The sequence below is a fragment of the Pagrus pagrus genome (assembly GCF_965226575.1).
Source record: "Pagrus pagrus genome assembly, chromosome: 10".
Lineage (NCBI taxonomy): Eukaryota > Metazoa > Chordata > Actinopteri > Spariformes > Sparidae > Pagrus > Pagrus pagrus.
The window spans coordinates 2,301,493-2,325,018 of NC_140194.1; the positions used below are offsets into that span (position 1 = coordinate 2,301,493).

At 42.9% G+C, this 23,526-nt stretch overlaps 2 protein-coding genes across 3 annotated transcripts in view; both read left to right on the plus strand.

Moving 5' to 3' along the window:
- Positions 1 to 23,526, plus strand: part of iqub (IQ motif and ubiquitin domain containing) — a 270,442-nt gene that overhangs the window by 208,396 nt on the left and 38,520 nt on the right. The gene's annotated exons all lie outside the window — the stretch shown is intronic.
- On the plus strand, positions 1,806 to 22,561 carry wasla (WASP like actin nucleation promoting factor a). Of its 2 annotated transcripts, XM_084365177.1 has the most exons (11): positions 1,806 to 2,273; positions 7,180 to 7,314; positions 8,533 to 8,619; positions 9,232 to 9,328; positions 10,246 to 10,269; positions 14,552 to 14,753; positions 15,838 to 15,880; positions 17,706 to 17,859; positions 19,498 to 20,138; positions 20,297 to 20,405; positions 21,400 to 22,561. In XM_084365177.1, the coding sequence occupies exons 1-11, from the start codon at positions 2,169 to 2,171 to the stop codon at positions 21,459 to 21,461; spliced, it is 1,659 nt and encodes a 552-aa protein (XP_084221303.1). In that variant the 5' UTR covers positions 1,806 to 2,168; the 3' UTR covers positions 21,462 to 22,561. The 2 variants fall into 2 exon arrangements, with proteins under 2 accessions (XP_084221303.1, XP_084221304.1); XM_084365178.1 differs by lacking the exon at positions 10,246 to 10,269.

The following is a 23,526-nucleotide window of genomic DNA, read 5'->3' on the forward strand; positions in this document are numbered from 1 at the left end:
TCTTCAGGGATCAACATGTCCTGATTTCTCCTCCTGCTCTCCAGATGATGAACCCTTTGAATTCTTAAGGACACAAAGACTCTTCCTTTGACTCCATCCTCACACAGTCTTTACATTCTCATCCTCACTTCTGGTCAGGCTCTGATCACAGATAAATCAGCAGGATGTTGTTGTGGCCCAACACTTTGAGATCGTGTCTGTAATGAACACTGCAGCCTCTATGGGACACTAGAAGGATGTCACTCTTGCCACAATGCAGGTCCTGTGATAGTTGTGAATGGTCCTTGTACTCCTCTTGTTTGGCCTCCGCTCAGTGTTTTATACAGCAGAGTGTAGAAGCAGCTGGTCCACAGATTAGTTTTGGTGTTAATGCCGCTGATGAGCTTTAACCCTGCAGCAAGCGGGCGGGACCTGCGGGACACCAACCTCCGCCGGCATCTATCCATCTGCCACCTCCACCTTCACAACCCGCCTACTCCCGATTTCATTTGTTCTGAAGAAGTAGTCAAGACTCTCGCAGTTTCACGTTGGGGTGGGGTTTGCCATTTCAAATTAAAAGGTGTTTTCAGCTTGTTTCGTCTGCCCCCAAGTAACCAGTTAAGTTAATGCAGATTTAAGGATATTTGATCTCTCTTTTATACTTCTAGAGCAAGATTATTATGTTATCTAGTAGAGCAATGAGTTTTCCTGTCAACTGTAAACTACTGAAGATATTCATTCATATATATGTACATCCTGCAGCTGTCGCAGTGCTAGGTAGCGCAAATATTTAATATGAGTATCATCCTTGCAAAACCCCAAACCTGGGTCAGTGAAAGATGATTATTTCATAATCTAATCCACACAGACAGTTTTGAGGTAGACCTAAAGATGATGATGTAGTGATGATTGTTATGTTTTATAAAGTTTATTAAGGAGGTCGTTCTTTTGTGATTTTTGTATGTATTTAATACAATGTAATTATTTTCTACTGTGTTTTTTTAGAGAAATTTTGGAGAAATGTGCCATTATTGTTATTATTTAGTGTTTTAAAAAGTACCCAAAAGTCATAATTGAGTAAAAGTAAAGATACCATGCTGAGATATTACACTGATGACAGTTAAAGTCACCCAGTCCTTGTTATTAAATGAACATTATGAAAGTAATTTTCCAGCAATAAATGTACTTGTGTAACGTAGCATCAAAAGTACAAGTAAAAGTAAATTATATGTATATTTACATGTATTTGTATACCGTGTACATGCAGCATGCAATCTACAAAGTAATAAGTAACTAGACATCAAATAATAGTGGCGCAAAAAGTCCAGTGTTTGTCTCCAGAAGTACCTCAAAATTATACTGACAGTACTTGAGTTCATTGTACTAATCACATTCCATCACTGATTAATTATGAGAGGCAAGCATATATTTTATTAATCTCCCTGCAGAAGGCCTCAAGTACAAAATATTCAACATCTCATAAATTATTGATGACGAAACACATCTTATTTACATTTTCACGTCCACCGTCTGGCTCCTCCCCCTGCTACGTCACACTCCATCCCATTCCACGCGCTGAACGCCCGCCCCTCCCTCTCCCTCCGCAGAGCTGCATTCCTGCTGCTACATCGGACTGAACCATTCTGAGTCAGCGAAGACATTTTAGCTTCAGAACTGACCAAAATCACACATGACACACACTTTAAACGATCAGTTAACATTCAATCTTCTCTCTTTGTGTGTGTTCACCGACTCCATCGTGTTATCCACATTACAGGTAACAGTTGTAGAGTTAGCCGGAACCAGCACCCCCCCCCCTCTCCTGCCTCTTTAAAGTGGTCTGCTCTGTCTTGCTGCCATGTTGGATGTACGCATCGCCGCTGCAGCTGCTGGAGTTCCCGAATGAAAGTTGTGCGTTTATCTGCGTACAGACACGCATCGAGCTCTTATTATTTCACTTAACAGCAGACGGAGAAGTAAAAGCATCTTTCTCGAGCAGGAGCAAGTCTGGAAAACACCCCCGTCCACCTCCGCCCTCCAGCCGGGTGTCGGGACTCCGCGGAGATGATCCGGTTGCAGGCCACAGCAACCGGAGCCCGCATGGATATTCTGTAATTAGCAGTGTTTGCTGAGTCCGTCCGGGGATAACTGCATCGTTTCGGGGGTGTTAACTAGAAGAATTCGGAGCCATGAACAGCCACCCGCCGCCCCGCAGGTCGGTTAACGTCGGCTCCATCCTCCTGACCCCGCAGGAGAACGAGTGCCTGTTCGGCTACCTGGGCAGGAAATGCGCCGTAAGTTTCCCAGTTTGTTTACCACCTGCAGGTCCAGAGAAGATGCAGCTACATCCACCCACAGCTCTTAAATTCAGCCAGCATGTACCTGTGCGTGCAGCTCACACCACTGAGTTGATATGAAGCAGCAGAAACCCGCTATGGCACCGCCGCGGCCAACAAACCGGGGGCCCGGTGTTACGACATACTCGGTGACCCTAAAGACTCCTTGACGTCTTTACTGTGCACCGTGATAGCCGTTAAAAAACATGGCGACCCCCTCTGTTTTGGGTTTGTCCACTAGCTTCTGCTGTATCACATCAGTTAAACGGCACAACCAGCGAACCAGTTAAAAACAAAATGGTTAGCTTCAGCCAGAAGAAGTCAAAACTTGGGAGCAGCTATCACACTTAAATTAGTTGACAGGTATTTTTATAGACAGGCATTAAATATAGACAACTAAATACACCTACAAACATTAGTGACACACACTGTGGCACTATTACAATATTATCCATTAATCAATAACTACATCTTGTGTTAAGTATTTGTTTACATCTGTAACATATTTATTTTTATGAATATTTTACGATAATGAAAATTATACAAATTATTAATACCTGTAAGAAGTCTAATGCAACATTTCTTATAGTTAATTAACAGTGTGATTGCTTGAAACAACATTGTGATGCATGGTTTGAATTTATTCCCCCCAGTCATTACCAATAATCAATAATTACCTGCTCTTCATGACCGGTACCGATAAGATAATTGATATTTTTTCCCACATTTTTGTATTTTAAAAATAAGTTCATAATCTGTAGTTTATTCACACACAAAGGTCTAAAGGCTAAGATGTAGTGAGCAAGTATGGATGATTTAAATTCCACAGCTATAAGATTTGCTGTGTTAAAACTTTCTTCTTCTTCATGATTCTTGGGAGATCGCAAATAAACTTTAAGGGTGCATACGTCCAACTATGTACTTAACGAGTCTTGTTAAGTCCACCATATCAATTTGGCTTCGTATCACTTTTTATAGTTATCGGCTATAATTTCATAGATCCCAGTGAATTGCCAAAACAAGCGGTATGAATGTGTGAACTTGGGGTTCAGGCAGTTGTTTTTGCTTTGAAGCAGCTTGAGGCTTTTTAGATGATATTTTAAACCCAGCCAGCAAACTTAAACTTAGTTGGACAAAAGAACATCTGGACAGTTGTCGTTGTTGTCTTAAACTGGGTCCAAATAGTCCGAAAACTGTAATGGCCTCCCACTTTTTTCTTGACCTTGATCTAAAATATTATGAGAGATCCAGTTAGAGAAGCCCAAATGTTGCATCATCTGTAAAAATGTTGCTGGAGCAAGGACCCTTGTCGTAATCAGGGACGATCATGTGTGCTTTTGTCCTGTCATTGAGACGCCTCGGACGCTTCATCGAAAAACAATTTGACAGACCATTTAACATGCACACACCTGGATGCCGTTCTGCTGAACGGGCTTTAATCTCATCGTTTGGTGGGGTGATGTAATGTGATGGGTGCAGGACAGCTCAGCAGGTTTTAATGTCGGCTGCTGCTGGTTCCTGAGCTCGCGGGTCAGATCAGTCTATTAAACTAAGACTGGTTAGGTAGATTTGCTCCGACTGATACGGCTGCAGTTGGAACAGAAACTCTCGTTGGCTGGGACTGAAATGGGTCCTTCACAGTCGAGTATCAGAACCTGTCTTGTTCTGAGAGCGGACATCAGACGTCTCGTCAGATTCATAATCTCGCTGATTAAGTCTTTGATCAGATGATTCTTACATGGCTCTTTGTGTTTCTATATAGAAAGCTTCTTATGTCATATAACAAATAAAGTGTTTTGTAGAAAAACATGTTTAGTTATCTCAAAGTAAGGTATCCAAATCATTTCTGTATTGTTTTGACACTAGTATGATCAAATTTAAAATAAAACCCAGTGCTGCTGACCAGATGAAGCTGGCAGTAAGGAACCGGACTGCTGCACATTATTTAAAAAGATGAAACAGTGAATTGTGCTGCAGTTTTCATGCAGACCTTTTATTAACAAAGTAATAAAGATGGCAGCTTGTTCATAGTCTGATCTGTGAAAACAGAACCATTTGTTTCATTATCATTGAATGTACGTTTCTTTAGGTAATTACTTGTCACCTTCATCTGTCTCTGTGTTGATGGTTGTACTGTTCCCCACTAACTGTCATATACAAGCAAAAGCAAGTTCATGAGACCATTTCAGCTCCAACTGTCTCGCTCTTAAGCCCGTCTCCTGTCCTCTGAAAACCTGAACCTTTAAAGTAAATCAAGGAATTAATAAAATGGAGCATTTAGATCACAGGGATGTAAAGTAATTGTGTATCTCTAATAAAATGACCACAAAGGTATCTTAAAGTTTTGATATTGCAGGTATTAGCAGTAAATTGAAGTGTAATTGAACTGTTTTGGTTGCTGGTGTTAGTCTCAGTTAAAGAGCAGCGTTCAGGTCAACTTGTGGTCAGAATTCAATTCAAAACACACAGATGGAGGATTGTCGGGGGGATATTTCACAGAGCAGGATTAGAAAGTTAGACAGATATCTGTGGCAACAGTCAAGCTCAATCTGGTGATTCAGATTCAAATCATTTGGTATTAGGTTTCAGGTTATGCAAGAATTTTAGAAAATATCAGATATAAGCTTCCTGAAGTGGCTACTTTGCTAATCCGGCTTTGTGTAGAGCCCCTCTGCTCCTCAAACGGCTCTGTGCTGGATTCATCCAGAGGTAGATTACATAAAAAGTTTCTGGAAGCACTGAATAAGATGCTTTGGATTTATGACTGTTTAATGCTGATTTTCTGAACCACAGGTCTCAAGATATTCTTGACCTCACCAGTTCTGCAGAACAAATTTTATTCCACTCCAGATTATTAAAGATAAATTCATCATTAAAGTAACGTGCTGTTTACTTTATGTTCTTTTAAGTCCTAATGTTGCCCACTCTGTCAAACACAGATCATATCAGTGGGTAAAACAGTTGTTTAATGGAAAGACAGCGAACTTATCTGACATATTACTATTTAGTTTTTAACAAGTACCCAGAGTCCATGGTAATGTCTTCAGATGTGTTGTTTCGTTGGACCAACAGCCAAAGATGTTCAGTTTGCAAAGATAACAGAGAAATAAAGCAAATCCTCACATTTGAGTATCTGGAGCCGGATAATGATTGACTGTTGATTGAACGATAGATGATTAAACTAAAAGTTTCAGCACTAACTCAAGCCAATGACTGTCTTGAAGCTACAAGCAGTCTAAAGAATCTGATGATCTGGAAATGATCCTCAGTGATGTAATTAATGGACCCAAACATTGCTTCTGCGGTTATCAGATGCTGAAGTTGTTGCTGATGTAACCTGCAGAGACTGTGTCTGCGTTTACAGCTGCATACTTTGCCTCGGTGAGAATTTACAGAAACTAAATGAGGCTTTTAACGGCCGACCTTTGACCTTTCCTGTGTGATGCTGAGCGGTGATTTCATAGTGAAAAGTGTTTCCTGCTGCTCCTCTGACCTGCGCTCATAAATCACAGAGGAGGAAACCGGCCCAGTGGCATTTCCTCTTTCCTCCCCCAGCGGCCGGAGTTACTTTCTGCCACAGAGGGAGAAATCCTGGCAGAGGATTTAACAAAGTGTGACTTCTGCAGAAACCTCAAAACCACAAACCAGAACAGTCCGAGGACAGGACAGTGCTGAGGACAGCAGCTGGACTCTGCTTCCTGTCCTGCAGGAATGAAGGTTCAACGCTGTGGAGAAATGTCAGATGCAATAGATTTGAAATGGGACATTCACTGTCCCCTATTTATAGACAACACTGAATAAGAGTTATCCTTAACTTTCAGAAACGGCAATAAAGGAGTTTTTTACGACCAAAGAGTGGAGGATTTTGACTCACATGCCCTTTACTTAGCATCCAGCACCACCAGCAGGTCAAAGTTTGGACTTACTCAATATCTCAACATCTCTTGGAGAGTTTGGTGCAAAACTCTCAGATGATGAATCCTGATGATTGAAGCTGGCCATGAAGGATGACGTCAGTAAAGTCACAGTCATGTTCTCTGTTGTTCTCCACTGTGCTGCGACCGTGCTTCTTGTAAACTAAGGGACGTTTTATGATCAGTTAAAGTCGTGTGTGTTGTATTGAGACGTGATGACGTATGTACGGGAGGAAACCGTGCTCAGGCCCGGTTGGGGCCGGAGCAATGTGAGTTGCTTCGACACGGTACGGAGCAACTGGGTCAAGTGCGAGTGTGCCCAGAGTTGTCTCACACAGTCCCCGATCCCGACATCAGGAAGGTGTGAGGGAAGACCTTTTCAGACGCTGTTTGACCATCCAACAAGCTCTTCAGTTGGAGCACAGTGAAGCCTTTAAAAGTCATGAAAGCTCGACCACTCTTGTTTCTCACAAGTGATGTCCCTTTTATTTTGTCAAGTTAAGTTGAAGCACAAAGACAAGACATGTAATCAGTCAAACTACAAATTAATGTCCAGGTATAATATCAGACTTAGTTTATTCGTGTAATTCTGCACGTATGAGACTCCATTGGAAAGATATTTGCATATGTGACTCATGATCTGATATCAAAAGGTCTCTGCGTTGCCCCGATGACCTGCCCTTTGTTTCTGGTGAAGCAGGTGTGTGTTGTATCTGGTGCTTATCACTGTTTCAGTGTTTTGCATCGTGGCGATATCCTCTATTGCTGCTCTGTGACACGTGCAGCTTGGATATTTGTACCTACGCCCCAGATGTCTCCAATGCAATCTGGACATATAATCAACGTCCCTCACTGCACAATTGATGTACCTGATTATTAAATATGTTTATGTTAAATGAGCTGTGAGACTGGTGAAATTCACTGCCCTGTCCTTTGTCCTCCTTGTTCAGACTCTGTGTTCGGCGGTGGTCCAGGTGTACGGCACGGACCGGAGCTGCAGCTGGGTGAAGAGGTGCTGTGGAGTGGCCTGTCTGGTCAAAGACAACCCACAGAGGTCCTACTTCATCAGAGTGTTTGACATCAAGGTGAGTGAGACCTGGTACCCAAAATCCACCTAGCAGCACCTCTAAAGGCCCAGATACAACTGCAGCTTTGCGTGGCGTTATTAATGCACAGATCTGACACTGGTATTGACTTCCTCATCTTACTCTCCAACAGAAGGCCAATAAGCACATTCCCAAGTTAATACTTGCCTGGAAAATGTACTCGACATGATGAAGCATTACAACATCACACATTAAAATATACTCAGCCGATACATCGTGATAACATTTATCTAAGCTCCCAATTATCAATATCTGCATCGGCCTCACAGCCAGTGTCAGCCAGATGCCACAGTTACAGTTTGTCTTCTGATTTGTTGCCTGTCTGTATCTGGATTTATGGGTGAAAAATAGTTTAAACTGATCCGCTCCTTTTTATATATGTGTATATATATATATATATATATATATATTCCAGTAATATTGAGAAGGATTGTAGACTTAACTTTGTTTCAGCTGAGTGAAAAGCTGGAGCAGAACGTCCGTGAGGCTGTGACACAACATGATTGAATGTACAATCATTTAAATCAGGTTGTAAACGACTGACTTCTCTTCACTCATCCTTTTGTCTTATACATGGCCTCTAGTCTACAGTATGTGGATTGTGGCCAGACTGCATCCATACACTGTCTGTAGTCATTGAAGAAATTAATATGGTGCATTAAAGTTGATGTGCAATCAATAGTGCAACCCTAATGGATCAAAGTGAATAACCAGCCATGTGTGTTTACTGTCTGATGCTCGCACAGGATCTGAAATCAATCTGGATATCACGTCTGTGGACAAAATAAACCTTTGCTTTCAGTCCATTTCTGTTCAAGCCATCAATAATTGTGCTTGTAAGTTATTTTAAGGACGCTTTGCATCCGATAATTTAGATTTTTTCCTCCCATTAATGAGCTCCGTCAGAAAGTCCAATCAAGAAAGTGTTGAGAAAAGACGCATTGCAGTTTTTGTTGTTTCTTGGATGAAAACACAGTCTTCTCTTATATATCTCAGATGTTGGACCATTAATTTTCATAGAAATGGACGGTGACTGTCTGGCAGGAGAGAAATCAATCCGGTGTTTTTGCTTTTTAAATGAAGAGTGAGATTTTGATGTGTAGGTGTTTTTGTATTCAGTGGGTGAAGATCTGCACAGATGTGGTCCTTCGAGGAGAATCTGCTTTGATCTTTCTTTCTGTCTCATGTTTTTTGCAGGAAGGGAAAACCATGTTCGAACAGGAACTGTATCACAACTTCTCCATCAGCAGCCCCAGATCCTACTTCATCACATTTGCAGGAGATGTGAGTGTGCGACTCTTTGTCATTACCTCAAAACTAAAACATCCACACAATCTGGTCTCAGGGATCACGTCCTACTTGGTTTAACGAGGTGTGATAATCACTGGTTGTGTTTATAGACAGTCAGATTTTCACATGAGAATCTCTCTCAGCTTTTTAACTGCTGCCCGTTTTACACACAGACAGTAATTTGAAGCAGCCACAGGCCTTCGGGATGCATCCGCTCTGTGTAAAGTTGCTGCGGCTTCTGACTGAGCAGAGAAAGTTTTTAACATTTAGAAAGTACCAGTCTTTAGAAACGGTGCTGAAGTACAACAAAGCAAAAAGGTAACTAATCTTAAAAATCGACCCACGCAGCAAGTTTCTTCTTTTTTCAATAGTATTTGTAAAAGGTGATCCAAATTGAAATTACATGTCATGAGTGTTTCTATTAGAGTCATTTTGCTGGTACAGTGTCTTGTAACAGGATGAATGGTATCTCTATCACTCGTTTCTGCACTATGTCCTTTACTATCTCCACATAATGTTGCTTTAACGATGCTTCACCTCTCCCCTACCCTTCCTGAAGAGGATGTAAGTTTAATCACCTGTGGCTTTTCCTCCTCTTCCTCTCAGACCTGTCAGATCGGTCTGAACTTCGCCAGTGAAGAAGAGGCCAAAAGATTCAGAGCCGCCATCAACGACCTGCTCAACCGACGACAACGCAAAACCGGCAAGTGTTACAGTTTCACTTTGTCTTCCTTCTCCGCTTCCTTAACCTGCGTGACCTTGGCCCAGACTAAAGAACACTCACTTCCTGCTCTGCTAACGAGACCTTAACCTGAGTCCCAAACCTGTCTGCCCTGCTCATGTCCGGCTGCAGCTGGGAGATGTGCAGCCAAACGGGTGGACACAGCTGCATCGTGGTGCTGAATTCTCCTATATGGGCTGTATTCAAATTAATTCAAACCATTCACATGTTAAGTTTGGCATTATGTAACCGGCATTATGTCTTCTGTATGAGACGAGTGAAAATGTGTGATCTGTGAAGGTGTTTTCTTGACGAGGACATGAGTTGTGGCTCGGAGGTTTGGGACTGTTTTCCTTCTCTTCTCTGCTGCAGTGAGCTCGGCGTGCTTCTCTCTGCTGTAGTAAATCTTTCAGTGTGTCTCTGCGTAGTAAACATCTCTGCAGTGAGGGTCCTCTTTGGCTTCTCTCCAGCTGCTCTCAGCACGCCGGCCTTTTGAAGTGCACCACTCAAACTGTGATGATGACTGAGGGTCCGAAGGCTCACAGAGCCGGGGCACAGAAGGCTTCTTACAGACTGAGCTCTCAAAGCTTTTGCTTCTCTTCTTCTTGTCACATCAGAGACTTCCTGAACAGTCTTTCCGACTGTTTTGCCCGTGGCGTGGAAGACATGAGGCAGCATGTTTTCTCTGACAGCTTTTCCACCTGATTGCTTTAAAACTGTCATCTCTGTCTACCCACCGCAGCATCGCACTAACTGAACCTGTACACGTTTTCTGGCTCTTGAACGGCTCACCTTCTTCTCCTGCTAACTCTAAACTTTTCCATTTGATGTTTTATTCATTAATTTCAGTCCTATTGGTTTTGTTTTGAAACTATAATCGTGTTCATTTTTCTTTGCAGAGAAGAGAGGTGACCCTAAAAATGGTATGTTGATTCAGTTTTGTTCTCTACATCAGCTCCATATGGCCTACAGTTTTTTCCCCAATCAGTCATGAGATGTAATATAGAAAAATTTGAAACAAAAGCTGTAAGTCAAACTCTTTATTGAGTGTTTTGGAGATGAATCAATAAACAAAAGATCTACAAGGCCTAACATCTGCGCTGCATCACTCACACAGTATTATCATACGTTTATTATGATGTTGTGATGATATTTTTATTTCATTTTTACAATCCAGTTCACTCACAGGAAGTACAATAAAACACAACAATGGAGAGATTCAAGTTAATATCCCCAAGGTTGTAGTTAGTATGAACTCTGTCACCAAATCATATGTTATGTTGTATATATCTACTGTAGGACTACTGTAAATCCAGCTTTAACAACAAAAAGGAGTCTTAGTGTCCTGGTTTGCCTGATTTATAATCCGGTTTTCTTTGATTTTCACTCCAACGCACCTGTAGACAAGATCCTGCACCAGGCAGCAGCAGACTGTGGTCGTACAAAGCAGCTCTCTGTATGAAAAAAAGCCAGAAGCTGATTAAAAACAGTGTTCACGCTCATTGCCTCGTCTACAAGTAGAAGTTATTGTGGATGACAAATGCCAGAAGACTGCGGTGCAGAGTTGTGGTGTTTCCTGACACGCTGGCGGCGTTGTTTCACAGACAGCGTGACTCACACACTGACAGTGGAGTCTGCTGCAGGTTAATCTGGTCAGCAGGAAGTCCATCTGCACCATATGTGGACCACATGGTCTCTGTTGTTGTTCCCTTTAAACCCTGTTGTGATGCACGTTAGGCCTAATCTGTAATCCCCACCATTTCTGCTGCTGTACATTTGTTTCGTATAGACTTTTTTTTATCATTGAGTTTATTCGGAGAGCCACGAGTCAGCAGTAACATTTTCAAAATATCAGTGTAAACATGCCAGGATTAGCTCAACAGTACTGGGACGAAATCAGAGGTGTTCGACGTGTTGAGCAGTGAGACCATGGACCTCCACTGAAGAGTCCTCAGACTGCAAACATGCTCAATGAATGTTTGTGTTGAGATTGTTTAAAATCTGAAGCTTCTTTATGTGTAAAACTTTCCCGTAGCCTTGTTTTCTTAACTTTGCCAAACAGCCGTAGACCAGGTTTTTGTTACCGTTGTTACAAAAGCTCGGTTTGTCTTGTTGGCTCGAAGTCCAGCTCTCCGATTTTTCATGCTTTAAAGAAGCTCATGTTTAGACTAAACCACCTTTTTTCTGAGTTTAAAACTAAGTTTAAACTTGGAAAAAAGAAGCATTTTCACAGTAAGCTGGCCAGTAAGCTGATTATTACCCTGTTAAGTTGCTACCATAGCGCGTCTTTGGGTCCTCGGTCAGATCCAAGCCAGAAACGGGTGTAGCAATACGTATCCTCCCCAGCTCCATCAGCTCATCCAAAAATGGTCACTTGTGGCATCACAAAACCAAGATGGTGGCAGCCGTAATGCCAAATTCAAGGCTTCAAAATGGTACTTCACAAACCAGTGGATGACGTCAGGGTGGGTTTACCCTTGATGGCCACAGAGCTGGCTAAACAGGTTGCACATGTTTTCCTGTCCACAACAAAACATGGCCGGTGTTTTGGATTTATCCGCTCTGGAGGCCGTTGGAGAGCACAAAGATGTGATGTTCACATTCAGCCTTGTTAATATTGACAGTTCGTCTTCAGTCAGATCTTTGGTAATGTCAAAGCTTCTGAATGTGCTGTGGGTAAAGAGTGGTAGAAGCAGATTTTTGTACCTGAAGCAGATTAAAAATTAAACTATAAAATGTGACGACTTCTGTGGATGAAGACGGGTTGTAAGCAGCACATTTCAGCTTACAACCCAGAACAACCGCCTGCTTTCCAAATGAAGAAGCTGTTTTCCTGCGTTGGTTTTCCTGCACCTGAACACCACTACAAACAAAGTTGTGTGTAAAGGGTCCCCGCGCATCAGAAGTTTAATTTAGATCTTCTCCTCTGCAGCTGTGTCTGAATGTCAACCCAAAAGATTGTTTGCTTTCATTAAGCCGTCCGAGTGTTGGCAAACACTGACGCTGTAAAGAGCAGGATTAACACATACTGAACAAACCAGTCGTCCCTTCAATCGGCTCCATGGATTTGTGCCTGGGATCGTTCATTGAAGTTTCTCTCCAGTGGCACAGATCTGACATTTCAGTTGTGAAACATGAAACCAACAGTGGGACGCTGCTGCTCTGGATTTGTCTCTGTGTTTGGGAGATGTATTTGTGTCTCAGTTCGCCTCCAGCCCGTCTCTTCATATGTATTGTTGTTGTTCTCATTGTGAGAACATCAATCAAAACACTTTTGTAGGAAAGAAGCTGCTCAGGTTGGTACTTCAGGGATAACCCTCCCTGTTGAGGGCTCACCTCCGACTATCTTATCTTCATTGACAAACTGAATGCAGTGGGCTCGCATGGATGCTCACTGCTGTATCCAACATAGTAGGATGTAAACTTCATGCTGATCATGTCCGTTCTGGAGTCAGTGTTTGTCAGTACAGAGCCAAAAAAGTTCAAATCAGAGTTACTTGGAGTTGGAACGAACTGCATCCTCGTGTTCTTGGCAGGAAACGCACGTTTTTCTTGGCAAACTGATCAAGAGAGCAGCATTTTGTGAAACTATAATTGGCCTACAGCTTGGTAGCAAATGAAATTTGTAGATCCCAGTGCAGCTATGAAACCTGAGTTTTAGCGCTGATACCAAAATTAAACTTTTTTTAAAATTTAAACATGTTTTTCATGTGAGGCTGAAGTTGTCAAATGTTTAAAGTTGGCTCAACACAAGCAGCTGGAGAAGAGCTCCATCAAAATAAAACGATTATCAATCTGACCAGACATTTTATATCAATTTTAAGCACTTGACAGTTTTTGATCGACACATTTAGAGCTGGGCGATATGGCCTAAAAATAATATTACAATATTGATAGAACATCGTATCGTGATGAAACGTGATTTATATCCCTAATGACTAGTGGTACTTTCACAAAATATTAACATAATGAGTTTTTAACAAATAATCATCAGTAGAGTGAGTATTACAAAAGTCTGAAGTTCATAAAACAACATGACTTTACTGTAATGCAGCGTTTAAAACCAAGAAAAGACACTTATGTTATATCACAATATCCAAAATCTAAGACCGTATACAGTCTCAAATCACGCCAACAATATCAAATCGATGTATTGGCCAGCCCTAGATCAAAACTTAATTCTGAATGATTCTGCATGGTTCATTTCTTCTCAGTACAGAAGTCCTCCCTGTAGGTCTGCGTATCAAAGATACAATCCCATGCAGCTCTCCTTGAAAATGGTAAACCACCACCCTGTCCGTCCTGGTCCTCAGGAGACGGCAGATTTGAGGCGAGCCTGTTGGTCTGATCGTAGACGTCCAGCATTCATGGGGAGTCCAGGGATTTGGACTGGGATTAGCAGTGGATTAGTGATTATGTCAGATGCTGCTGCGGTTTGTGGAGATTATGAGGAATTCGAAGACTGAACGGTTCGGACCAACATGAGAGGAGGAACAGCAGCCGGCATTTATATTACAAAAGATGGATCACAGGAGCTCAGTGCAGACGGATGAGATTGCTGTTTGTTACCACGAGACAATGAATTTACAGCAGCCCTTTGCCTGATGATCCCTCAGGTACCAGGGATTACTAAAGGCACAGTGACGACAGTGTGTGAGAGTCAAGATGCCTCAGTAAGATAACGCACTACAGTAAAAAACAAACCTGAACGTCTAAAGTATCGCTGGCATCCTCCTGTAGAGTGCCGTCTCCATTACAACCACAATAGTAGTGTGAAGCTTTTTAGTGGGAATTCTGACGTCCAGCGTCTCAGGTCCATGAAGCTGAAGGTGTGTCAGACCAAAACACTGCACAGCACTTTAAAATACTGAGACAAGCTCAGGTGACGTGGTGGTGGTGTCTGTTGTGTTTCTGCTGTATGAATGTGGAAAAAGTTATTAAGTTACATTAAATGTTATATTGAAAGGTCTTAAAAGTGTCTCCTTAAGAAACCTGGAGTAATTGGACAGAACAAACAGCGTATGGATGATTTGGCTATTGTTGGAGCTAAAAATGTAAAGTTTGTCCTGAAGGTGGTCCCAGAGGGAAGGTCATGGGAATTTAAAATGTATTTGATTCATCCTCTGAAGATCAGGAATGGGATTGAGACATTTGTGTTTCACAGCCACAGCTCATGATCGCCTCTCTCTCCCTCCCTGCCTGCAGGTCCAGCTCTGCACATGGCCACGGTGGACATCAAGAACCCGGAGATCAACAACGTCCGATTCCACAACTCCCACAGCCACCAGCAGCCGTACCACCTCAACAACATGCTGAGCCACAGCGGGCTGAACCGGAAGGACAAGAAGACCAAAGGCAAGAAGAAGAAGTTGACCAAGGCTGACATCGGCACGCCCAGCAACTTCCAGTGAGTCACCTCTCACGTATTTAACATGGCCGAGTGCTTTGGTTCTGCAGCAGACGGAGGAGGAGATGCGTTTACAGCTGCCAGATTTTTTCTTATTTAATCGATAAAGAAAACTGCCCATAACAGTTTCTCCTGAATCACATTAACATCCTCAAATGTTTTGTTTTCTCCAGAGCTCCAGATACTCAGTTGACATAAAACAGAGAAAAGAAGAAAAGCTGGATCAGGCAAATGATGGCATTTTTGTGGGAAATATGTCCAAAGATCAGTTATTCATGTGGTCGGTTCTGCTCAGACTGAAGTGAGACTGGTCAGAAATTGAAACAAGACATCTGGACTTTTTGTCTTCAGTAGAGTTATTGGCATCTGCATCGACATCGGCCCCAAAAATCCAGAAACGATCTGGCTTTAATCTCTGAAATCATTAATCCTACATTTCCCAAAAGGCATCTCAATAGTGTCTTTCATTAGACCCTCCATGTCCGTTAACATCCACATCTTTCCAACTCCACACCTCCGGTTTGTAACAGAGGCTTTCTGTTTTCTCCATGATGAAGACGAGACACTGAAGTGGTGTGTCTCAGTCAGGCTTGACAGAGGTCCTCCAGAGACAAAGAAGACTTCATGCAGTTGTTGTTACAGCCTGAGTACAGGAAGTTCTCACGATTTGCGGCATGCCCCTTTTTTTAAAAAACAAAAACTCATCAGATGTTATGGGAAATGGTCCTAACGAATGTAAAGTGTGCAGCTGTTAATGTGCTTTTGTCTTTTCATCGTCTCCGTGACGATGCAGCTCTTTAAAGTGTCCCCTGTGGTGTTTGCAGTCACAGACCTGTCGTCCCGTCTGATCCAGCAGTTGCACAGTAAACATGTTGCGTTACGGTCTGAGAGCGCTCAATGACCCCACTGTCTCTGTGATTGATGCATGAGTGTGTGTGTGTGTGTGTGTGTGTGGGCTCACTATTTAGCATGTGCACATGGTCGCCCACGTGCACAGGCTAAATAGTTGATGTACTTCTGCATATTCATGTGTGTGTGTGTGCACGTGTGTGATCTCACCACATATCTGTCCCGTCTTCTTCAGGCACATCGGTCACGTGGGCTGGGATCCTAACACAGGTTTTGATGTGAGTACCCCCCTTCACACACACACACACACACACACACACACACACACACACACACACACACACACACACACACGCAGGAGCACAATAGTGACCTGTGTGGTGGCTGCATGATGAAATCACACAATAGGCTCTTTTTGTTTCCTGCTCATATTCACAAACATCTCGCTGCGTCTCAGAAGCTGCACTCAGACACAGAATGTTCCAGAGGGAACGTGACTGCAGCTTTGTTAACTCCTCACAGAGCTGCATGCTGAAGAAATTAATAAATTACCTATTTAAAAATACAAACGCATGCAAACACAACCTCTCTTCATCTTCCGCAATCTCAGAAAGCTCTAATTTCATGAATAACTTTAAGCTGCAGTGGTGCTTAGTGGCACAACAAACGTTGTTCTTCACCCCCGCACCACTCGCCAAATTCTGATGTCATATCAGTGAAGTTATATTGACTTGACGTTATTCATTAGACGTGAAGCACCCACAAGGAAGTCCTTCACCATTAGCGCAAAAGAGCTTGAGTAAAAAGTAAAGCTATCAAGTTTAAATATAACTTTCTAGGTCTAATGTGTCTTCAGTCGCAGTGTTTTCCTCTTCGTCTCGTTGTATCGTGTCATCTCCTGCTGCTGCGTTTGTTGTTTGATGGCAGTTGGAAAACAGCGTTAAGGCGCATTACCGCCACTTTCTGCATTATAGTGTCGATCACAACTGTTATACTTTTGCCAAAATCCAACAAATGTATTATTCGTATGACTGCACGCATGAGAACGTGACATCAGCTGACACACCTACGTAGAAGATTGATTTTATTTCAGCTATCTGTATCTTAGGACAGCTGCACTCGTTTAAAGCACATTGTTTTCTCTGTTACTGAAAATTTTAAATACAATACATATACACAAATATAAGTTTAACTACCATCTCAAAAGATTGATAATATGTGCTGGAGGGTTTAACTGTCATATTGGACGGTTACTGGTTTTTAGTTGTGATGTCAAACTCCGATTTCAGGGGAAGTAAACAGAAACCTTCAGTGGAGAAATGTAAAAACGGTATCTGGTAACAAACTGCACACACAAGAGTCAGAGTGTGATAGTCGGACATCCAGGTCGTCGGTGTTCTCGTTTACAGTTTGACTGATGTTTTGATGTAAAGTGGAAGCTGTTATGAACCCTGACTGGTTTCTCGTAGCCACCGGAGTTGCTGACGCGAGTCACCGTCGAGTTCAACCACTAACAAACGTCGAGTTCAGACTGACGGGCTTAACGAGCAGGAGGCTTGCTTTCCACTCACTGCCTCTTAATTGTGTCTGAACCCGACTGACCGAGCATGCCGAACAATCCCGACAACAACACGATCCCACACGTCGGTCACACACCAGAGAATCCCAGAATGCACTGCAGCGTGACAGAAACAGGAGGTGTGAATATTTCCCGGTAGATGTTGCAGGTTAATGTTTGATCGATGGAATCAGCTGAGAGGTTTTTGTTTGTCGTTGTTCAGGCAGCTTGTAATTCTACCCGTCGGCCACCAGGTGTCACACCGACACTGTGAATGACTGCTGGGAGTTTATCTTCACTGCAGAGGAAGCAAACCTCTTTTTACCTCTGAATTAACTGCATGACTGCATAACTCTTGCTGTGTTTCTCAGAGAGTAATGGTGCTCCTTACTCACAGTCCGATAAAGCATCTTACATAGATAAAGCACACACTTTGAAAGAAGTTTGACCTCCAGGAGTCTTCGGTTATATGAGCAGTAAACTTAAGTCTTCGTCATCAGTCTGTGTTGTGTGTTCAAATGTTCTCCGTGTTGTTGTCGTCGCAGCTGAACAACCTGGACCCTGAGCTGAAGAACCTTTTTGACATGTGCGGCATCTCTGAGGCCCAGCTGAAGGACCGAGAGACGTCCAAGGTAATCTACGACTTCATCGAGAAGAAAGGAGGGGTGGAGGCGGTGAAGAACGAGCTGAGGAGGCAGGGTGAGCACGCACACACACACACACACACACACACACACACACACACACACACACACACACACACACACACACACACACACGGATACCTTTGATGTGTCAAACTGATCCTAAATAATCGTGAGGCGGTGACGCTCCTCAGTTTCATCAGGCACAGCGACTGAATTCGCAGCCATGCAGCAGTGTCTCTAAAACACTGAGACGTCTTATTGTAGATATTCTCACAGGTTTTTTAGGATGTTTTAAACACTTTCCATAATCTCACCAACCTTTCAAAACCATCTGTGATGTTAACGGGCAGATATTTACTAATTTACTTGATAACTTATCAAAGAGAGACGACAACAACCATTCAGCAATTTTATGTCACCGTATACTGACAATATATCTGTGCACTTTTAGACTGTTGTCAGTTTGGACTCTGAGAAATGGTGATGGATATTTTTCACTTTTTTCTGACATTTTACAGAATAAATGACAAAATGTTTCATCAAGAACAACCCTCAATAGATAAACACATTTTAGAAACGTGTTTTTGTGGGAAACTGCCTAAACAGTCTTTAATCTCCATCACTGGATGAGCTGCTCTCTCTGTCTGGAGGCCAGTTCTGTTGCTTGTGAATCGATTTTGCAGGTAGCTGATGCATAAATTCTGTTTTTCACCCAGAGCTGTCTTTTTCCTTTCCCGAAACTGAAAAGCCTCTGAAAGAAAAAGTTTTGAAGAGTCTGCTTACTTCTTGTGGAGAGTTAGAAACACCTCATATCTGTAAGGTTGGAGTCAGCAGCCAGTTAGCCTCAAACTTTCTGGAGTTCCTGGAAAAATAATAACAGCAATATAACAAAAAGATAACCGTGCTAATGTGACTGCAGGCGTCTCAGTTTTACAGAGCAGATCTTTTACTTCCCATGTTATTCACCATCATTTGAAATGGAAGCAAAATATCTGTTTCTATGAACTCATCTAAAATCCTCTGTTTTATCTTGAACCATCATTTCCTTCCTCTCTGCTGTATTTTCCTGTCAGACAGGAGACTTTTAGGTGTGCAGATGAAACGATATTTCCTGTCTGATTTTTTTATTCCTCGTGACAGACTCAGCTTCTTCTGTCCCGAGTTTCTCTCCATGTTTTATTCATGTTAAACTGTTCTGAGAGGAGAGTCGAGTGATCAGAATCTGAATTTAGGCTGATGTAAGTGTGTGTGTCTGTGTGCATCTCACATCACTGGTCTGATTTAGACGTAAGATAAAAAAAATAAATAAATCTTCCACCTTTACTTAAAAAAAATAATAAAGGTGGAAGATGTTTTCTTCTGTTCCCAGTGTTTTAAAAATGAATCAGATTTCTTTCCTCCCCTAAAACAGCAAACTGAATCAAATCAAGACGTTCGGGGACGTCATCTTGTGCTTTGGGAAACACTTTTTCTGATGTTTTATCGACCAAACACCGAATCAATTAATCAAGAAAATATCTGACAGATAAACATTAATTGTAGCCCTCGTGTGAGGGAGCAGCGGAGGGTAGTGCAGTGATCCTCTGCTGCTGCAGGTGGAGCTCCTGTGGTCACGACTCTGAAGCTGAGGGGACGGAGACCTTCATGTGTATCGATGAATCCTGATCATGTCTGTTATCTCCTCCTGCAGCTCCCCCTCCACCTCCTTCTCGTGGCGGTCCCCCTCCTCCTCCTCCTCCTCCGCCTCACCACGGCTCGGCTCCACCCCCTCCTCCACCTCCGTCCAGAGGAGGCCGAGGAGCCCCTCCTCCCCCTCCTCCCTCCAGAGCCCCAGCCTCAGCTCCACCACCTCCACCTCCCTCCAGACCAGGAACTCTGGGTGCCCCGCCTCCTCCACCTCCTCCCACCAGGGGAGGTCACCAGCCTCCTCCTCCTCCCCACCATCACCACCACCACCACCAGCCACCCCCACCTCCTCCTCCGTCCTCCTCGCACTCTTCTGTCGCCCCCCAAGCCCCGCCCCCTCCACCTCCCCCATTGGCCCAGCAGTCTCCAGTAAACAGCGGTGGCGTCTCCGCCCCTGCTCCACCTCCACCGCCTCCTCCTCCACCTCCCCCTCCCGGCCCACCTCCTCCTCCGGAGCTGGACGGTGTCGGCGGAGGCGGGGACTCTCCTCACTCGCCGAGCCCCGGGGGGAAGTCGGCGCTGTTGGAGCAGATCAGAGGAGGAACCCAGCTGAAGAAGGTGGAGCAGAACAACCGAGCGCCGGCCTCCGGCGTGGGACGAGACGCCCTGCTGGACCAGATCCGACAGGGAATCCAGCTCAAGACGGTAAGAAGTAACTCTGATATGAATACTTTATATAGTGAGGAGGGTGACAACAATAACTTCACTTTAAGATCAAAACAAAACTTCAAAATCAATAAGTGTGGTGTCCTCGAGGAAAAAACATGTGACAAACTGGACTGGGTCTGTTTGTGCGCCTCCAGGTGTCGGATCTACCCGAGTCCAATCCTTCAACACCGGCTCCCACCGCGGGCATCGTCGGCGCTCTCATGGAGGTGATGCAGAAGAGGAGCAAAGCCATCCATTCCTCAGGTACTGTAGCTGTAGTCTATAACGGCCGATACGATGTATGCACATTTTCTTATGATGAATGAACATATTTGTATGCCTCATCTCATCATGAAGGTCGATGAAGATAAAGAAGACTTTTCAAAATGTCCACATTCACCGGCCAAAATAAGAAAACTACTTCGTCAACAGACAAAATTAAAGCGGCAGAAATGTTCGTTTCAGGTCAATGCTGATATTTAGTTTAATGCCGATCCAGATGCTGATATTAACGCGTGACACTCATAAAGCATATGACCACAACATCCACAGGTCTCAGTTAAATGAGAAGATGAATACCTCTCTTAAATGTGTACAGTAACTACGAGGCAACAGCTAGCAGCCGGCTACCTTAGCTTAGCACAAAGACTGGAAACGGGAAAACAGCCAGTCAGGCTCAGTCCAAAGGGAACAAAATCTGCCTTCGAGCACCTCCAAAGCTCACCGCTTAACACATTACATGTCGCTTACACATCAAATCTGTATAGAAGTTACATTTTAATTTGTGTTAGTCGGGGTCAGTGACTTCCTGGAGCCTTCACTGTTAGTCTGGAGTTACTGTATGTGTGTACATCCATCTTCACGTCAAGGACACCTTAACTGACCCCCATCAGATGTTTTACTGCAGGAAGTGCAGAACACCCGTATCCGAGTCGTACATCCTGTCATGGTGTTACTGATTGATGGAGTAATAATGAAAATAAGCTGCTCCCCTTTTTTGCTGAGGACCTCTGGAGTTCCCTGGACCTCATTTCCAGAACCACTGCTGTACAAACAACCCCATGAAATTCAGATTTTTCTGTTCTGTTTTTACATTTTAGTTTTTGTACAGATTAAACACAAAACTCTCAGAAACAAGCGACTGTTCTGAACTCGTGTTCTTCACTCTTGTATCTCGTTTTCATCTTGTGGCTTCTGACCCGCTGAATTAATGTGGGTTTTCTTTTTTAAATGTGTATTTTGTGTTTCCTTTTCCCAGACGAAGACGAGGATGACGAAGACGATGAGGACTTTGAAGACGACGACGAGTGGGACGACTAGTGAAGACTCTTCTCGTCTGCCCCGGTCCGTCCGCTGACACTAAAATATCTTCTGCAAATCTTCCAGCATCTGACTAAAATTGTAATGTAAATGTTGTATGAATTGGCTGTATATTTATTTTTGCTTTTTTTTTTATGACTATTATAATTAATCTGTGCAATACCTCATCTGTTAAATCTGTAACGTTCGTCACCTCATCGTTAGAGACTCTACACTTTCCCCCGGACGTCCTGTCGTTAGAAAGCACTTATCACCGACATCAGCACAGCGTGGAGACACGGCCGGCTTCATGTCTTTATCAGTAACCAGTAATATAAAACACTAGCTGCTCGATCTGAATTGGAGTCCTCGTGTGCTCCTCGGGAAACATTTTCTGTGTTCATTTCTGTGTTTTCATTCCTCGTCAAAGAAACTGAAAAGGGAGACGTACGTGAGACCAAACAGGCAGGATCCTCTTTGTGTTTGTGGTCGGCTTAAATGCGAGATAACACTATTTTCTTACCGTGCTTCTTTTTCGTACCTTCGAGTTTCCTAATAAATCGTAGTTTAGTCGTGTTATTTTTTCATAAATCCTTTGACCAAAATGCGGCGGCTCGGTCGCCTCATGTGGATTTTCAGCTTTTATTTTTTATGAAATTAAAGCCGTTTATTTGCACACAGTTTAAACGATAGTTCAGTTTTGTGTTTATCAGGTGTGCGTTTGGTCAAAAGATTTGTATTTTATTTCAGACAGTGATGACGGACACTTTTAAAGCTAAAGGTTTTGTAATATCGAGACCTTTAAATGAGACGACGCACACGACTGACGACGTTTCCGTTTTCTTGGCTTAATACAAAAACATTTTGACGCACATTGACACACACACACACACTGTGGCATTTGTGAAATGATGGGAGTTTTGTTCTTAATGTCTGGTTGGTTGTTTTTGTTGTGACAGCATTCCGTTATTTCCTGCGCTCTGGTCAGTATTTCAAACAAATATCACATCACGCAATGAAACTAAAAGATATAAATATCATTCATCTTCCTCCGTCCTTCAGTTAACAAACTATAATTTTATGCAATGCGACTGTAAATGCCTCCTTGTGGAGAATAATTTTTAAAAAAGCAAATAATAATGAACCAAATGTGGCATTTTGAAAGCAGCTTGTGGGTTTGGCGATGCCTGTGATCCTCCGTCTGTAAACGGTATAAAGAAATAACTGATGCTCGTTTTAACTGTTCGTCTTAGAGTTTTTACCGTCCTCCAGCGAGGCTCAATGCTGCATCGAGAAGCCGAGATACTGACAGAACCTGTGAACAGGGTTGGGAGGGGTGGGAGGGGGTGGCAATGAAAATACTAAATTGTATACTTAAATAAATGTTAATATTTACAGAGAAACTTGTCTTGTTGTTTGTCAAACTTCTGTTTCTTTGGCACCAGATTCCCTTTATGTTCTGTGAAGACGGTTTGGTATTCGACGTCCTGGAAGTTTGAATCATGTAAACATGAAAAAGATTAATTAGCATATTTTTATCCATCAGGATTGTTTTGATGTGAGTGTTGAACCAGAATATGATTTATATTTTATGTTCTTCACAGTAGCCACCTTTTGCTTTGACAGCTTTGCACACTGCTGGTATTCTCTCATCAGGTTCATGAGGTCATCACCTGGAATGGTTTTCAGGTAACAGGTGAGGTGCGCCTCGTCAAGAGGTAATTTCTGGTATTTCTTGCCTTCTTAATGTGTTTGAGACCATCAGTTGTGTTGTGCAGAGCTAGGGTTGGTACACAGTTCAATACAGTGAATAGTCCTGTTTGACTACTGTCCTAATCCATATTCTGGCAAGAACCAGTCAGCTGATAAAGAGAAACGACGGTCCATCATTAGTTTAAGACATGAAGGTGAGTAAATCAAGAAAATATCAATAACTTTGAATGTTTCCTCAAGTATAGTCGCAAAAACCATCAAACACATGATGTGCATGCATCTTGCCTCCACAACCACCCAACTGAAACCCAACTGAGATGGTTTGAGATGAGTTGGACTTCCAGGTCATTTGACCCACTGACTCAAATTCAGT

Bases quoted from the DNA above. Each gene is read 5' to 3' on its own strand.
- wasla (XM_084365177.1), top strand. From the start codon at position 2,169: ATGAACAGCCACCCGCCGCCCCGCAGGTCGGTTAACGTCGGCTCCATC. The intron at 17,860-19,497 runs GTGAGCACGCAC...CTCCTCCTGCAG, and splicing joins GAACGAGCTGAGGAGGCAGG to CTCCCCCTCCACCTCCTTCT. The intron at 20,406-21,399 runs GTACTGTAGCTG...TCCTTTTCCCAG, and splicing joins CAAAGCCATCCATTCCTCAG to ACGAAGACGAGGATGACGAA.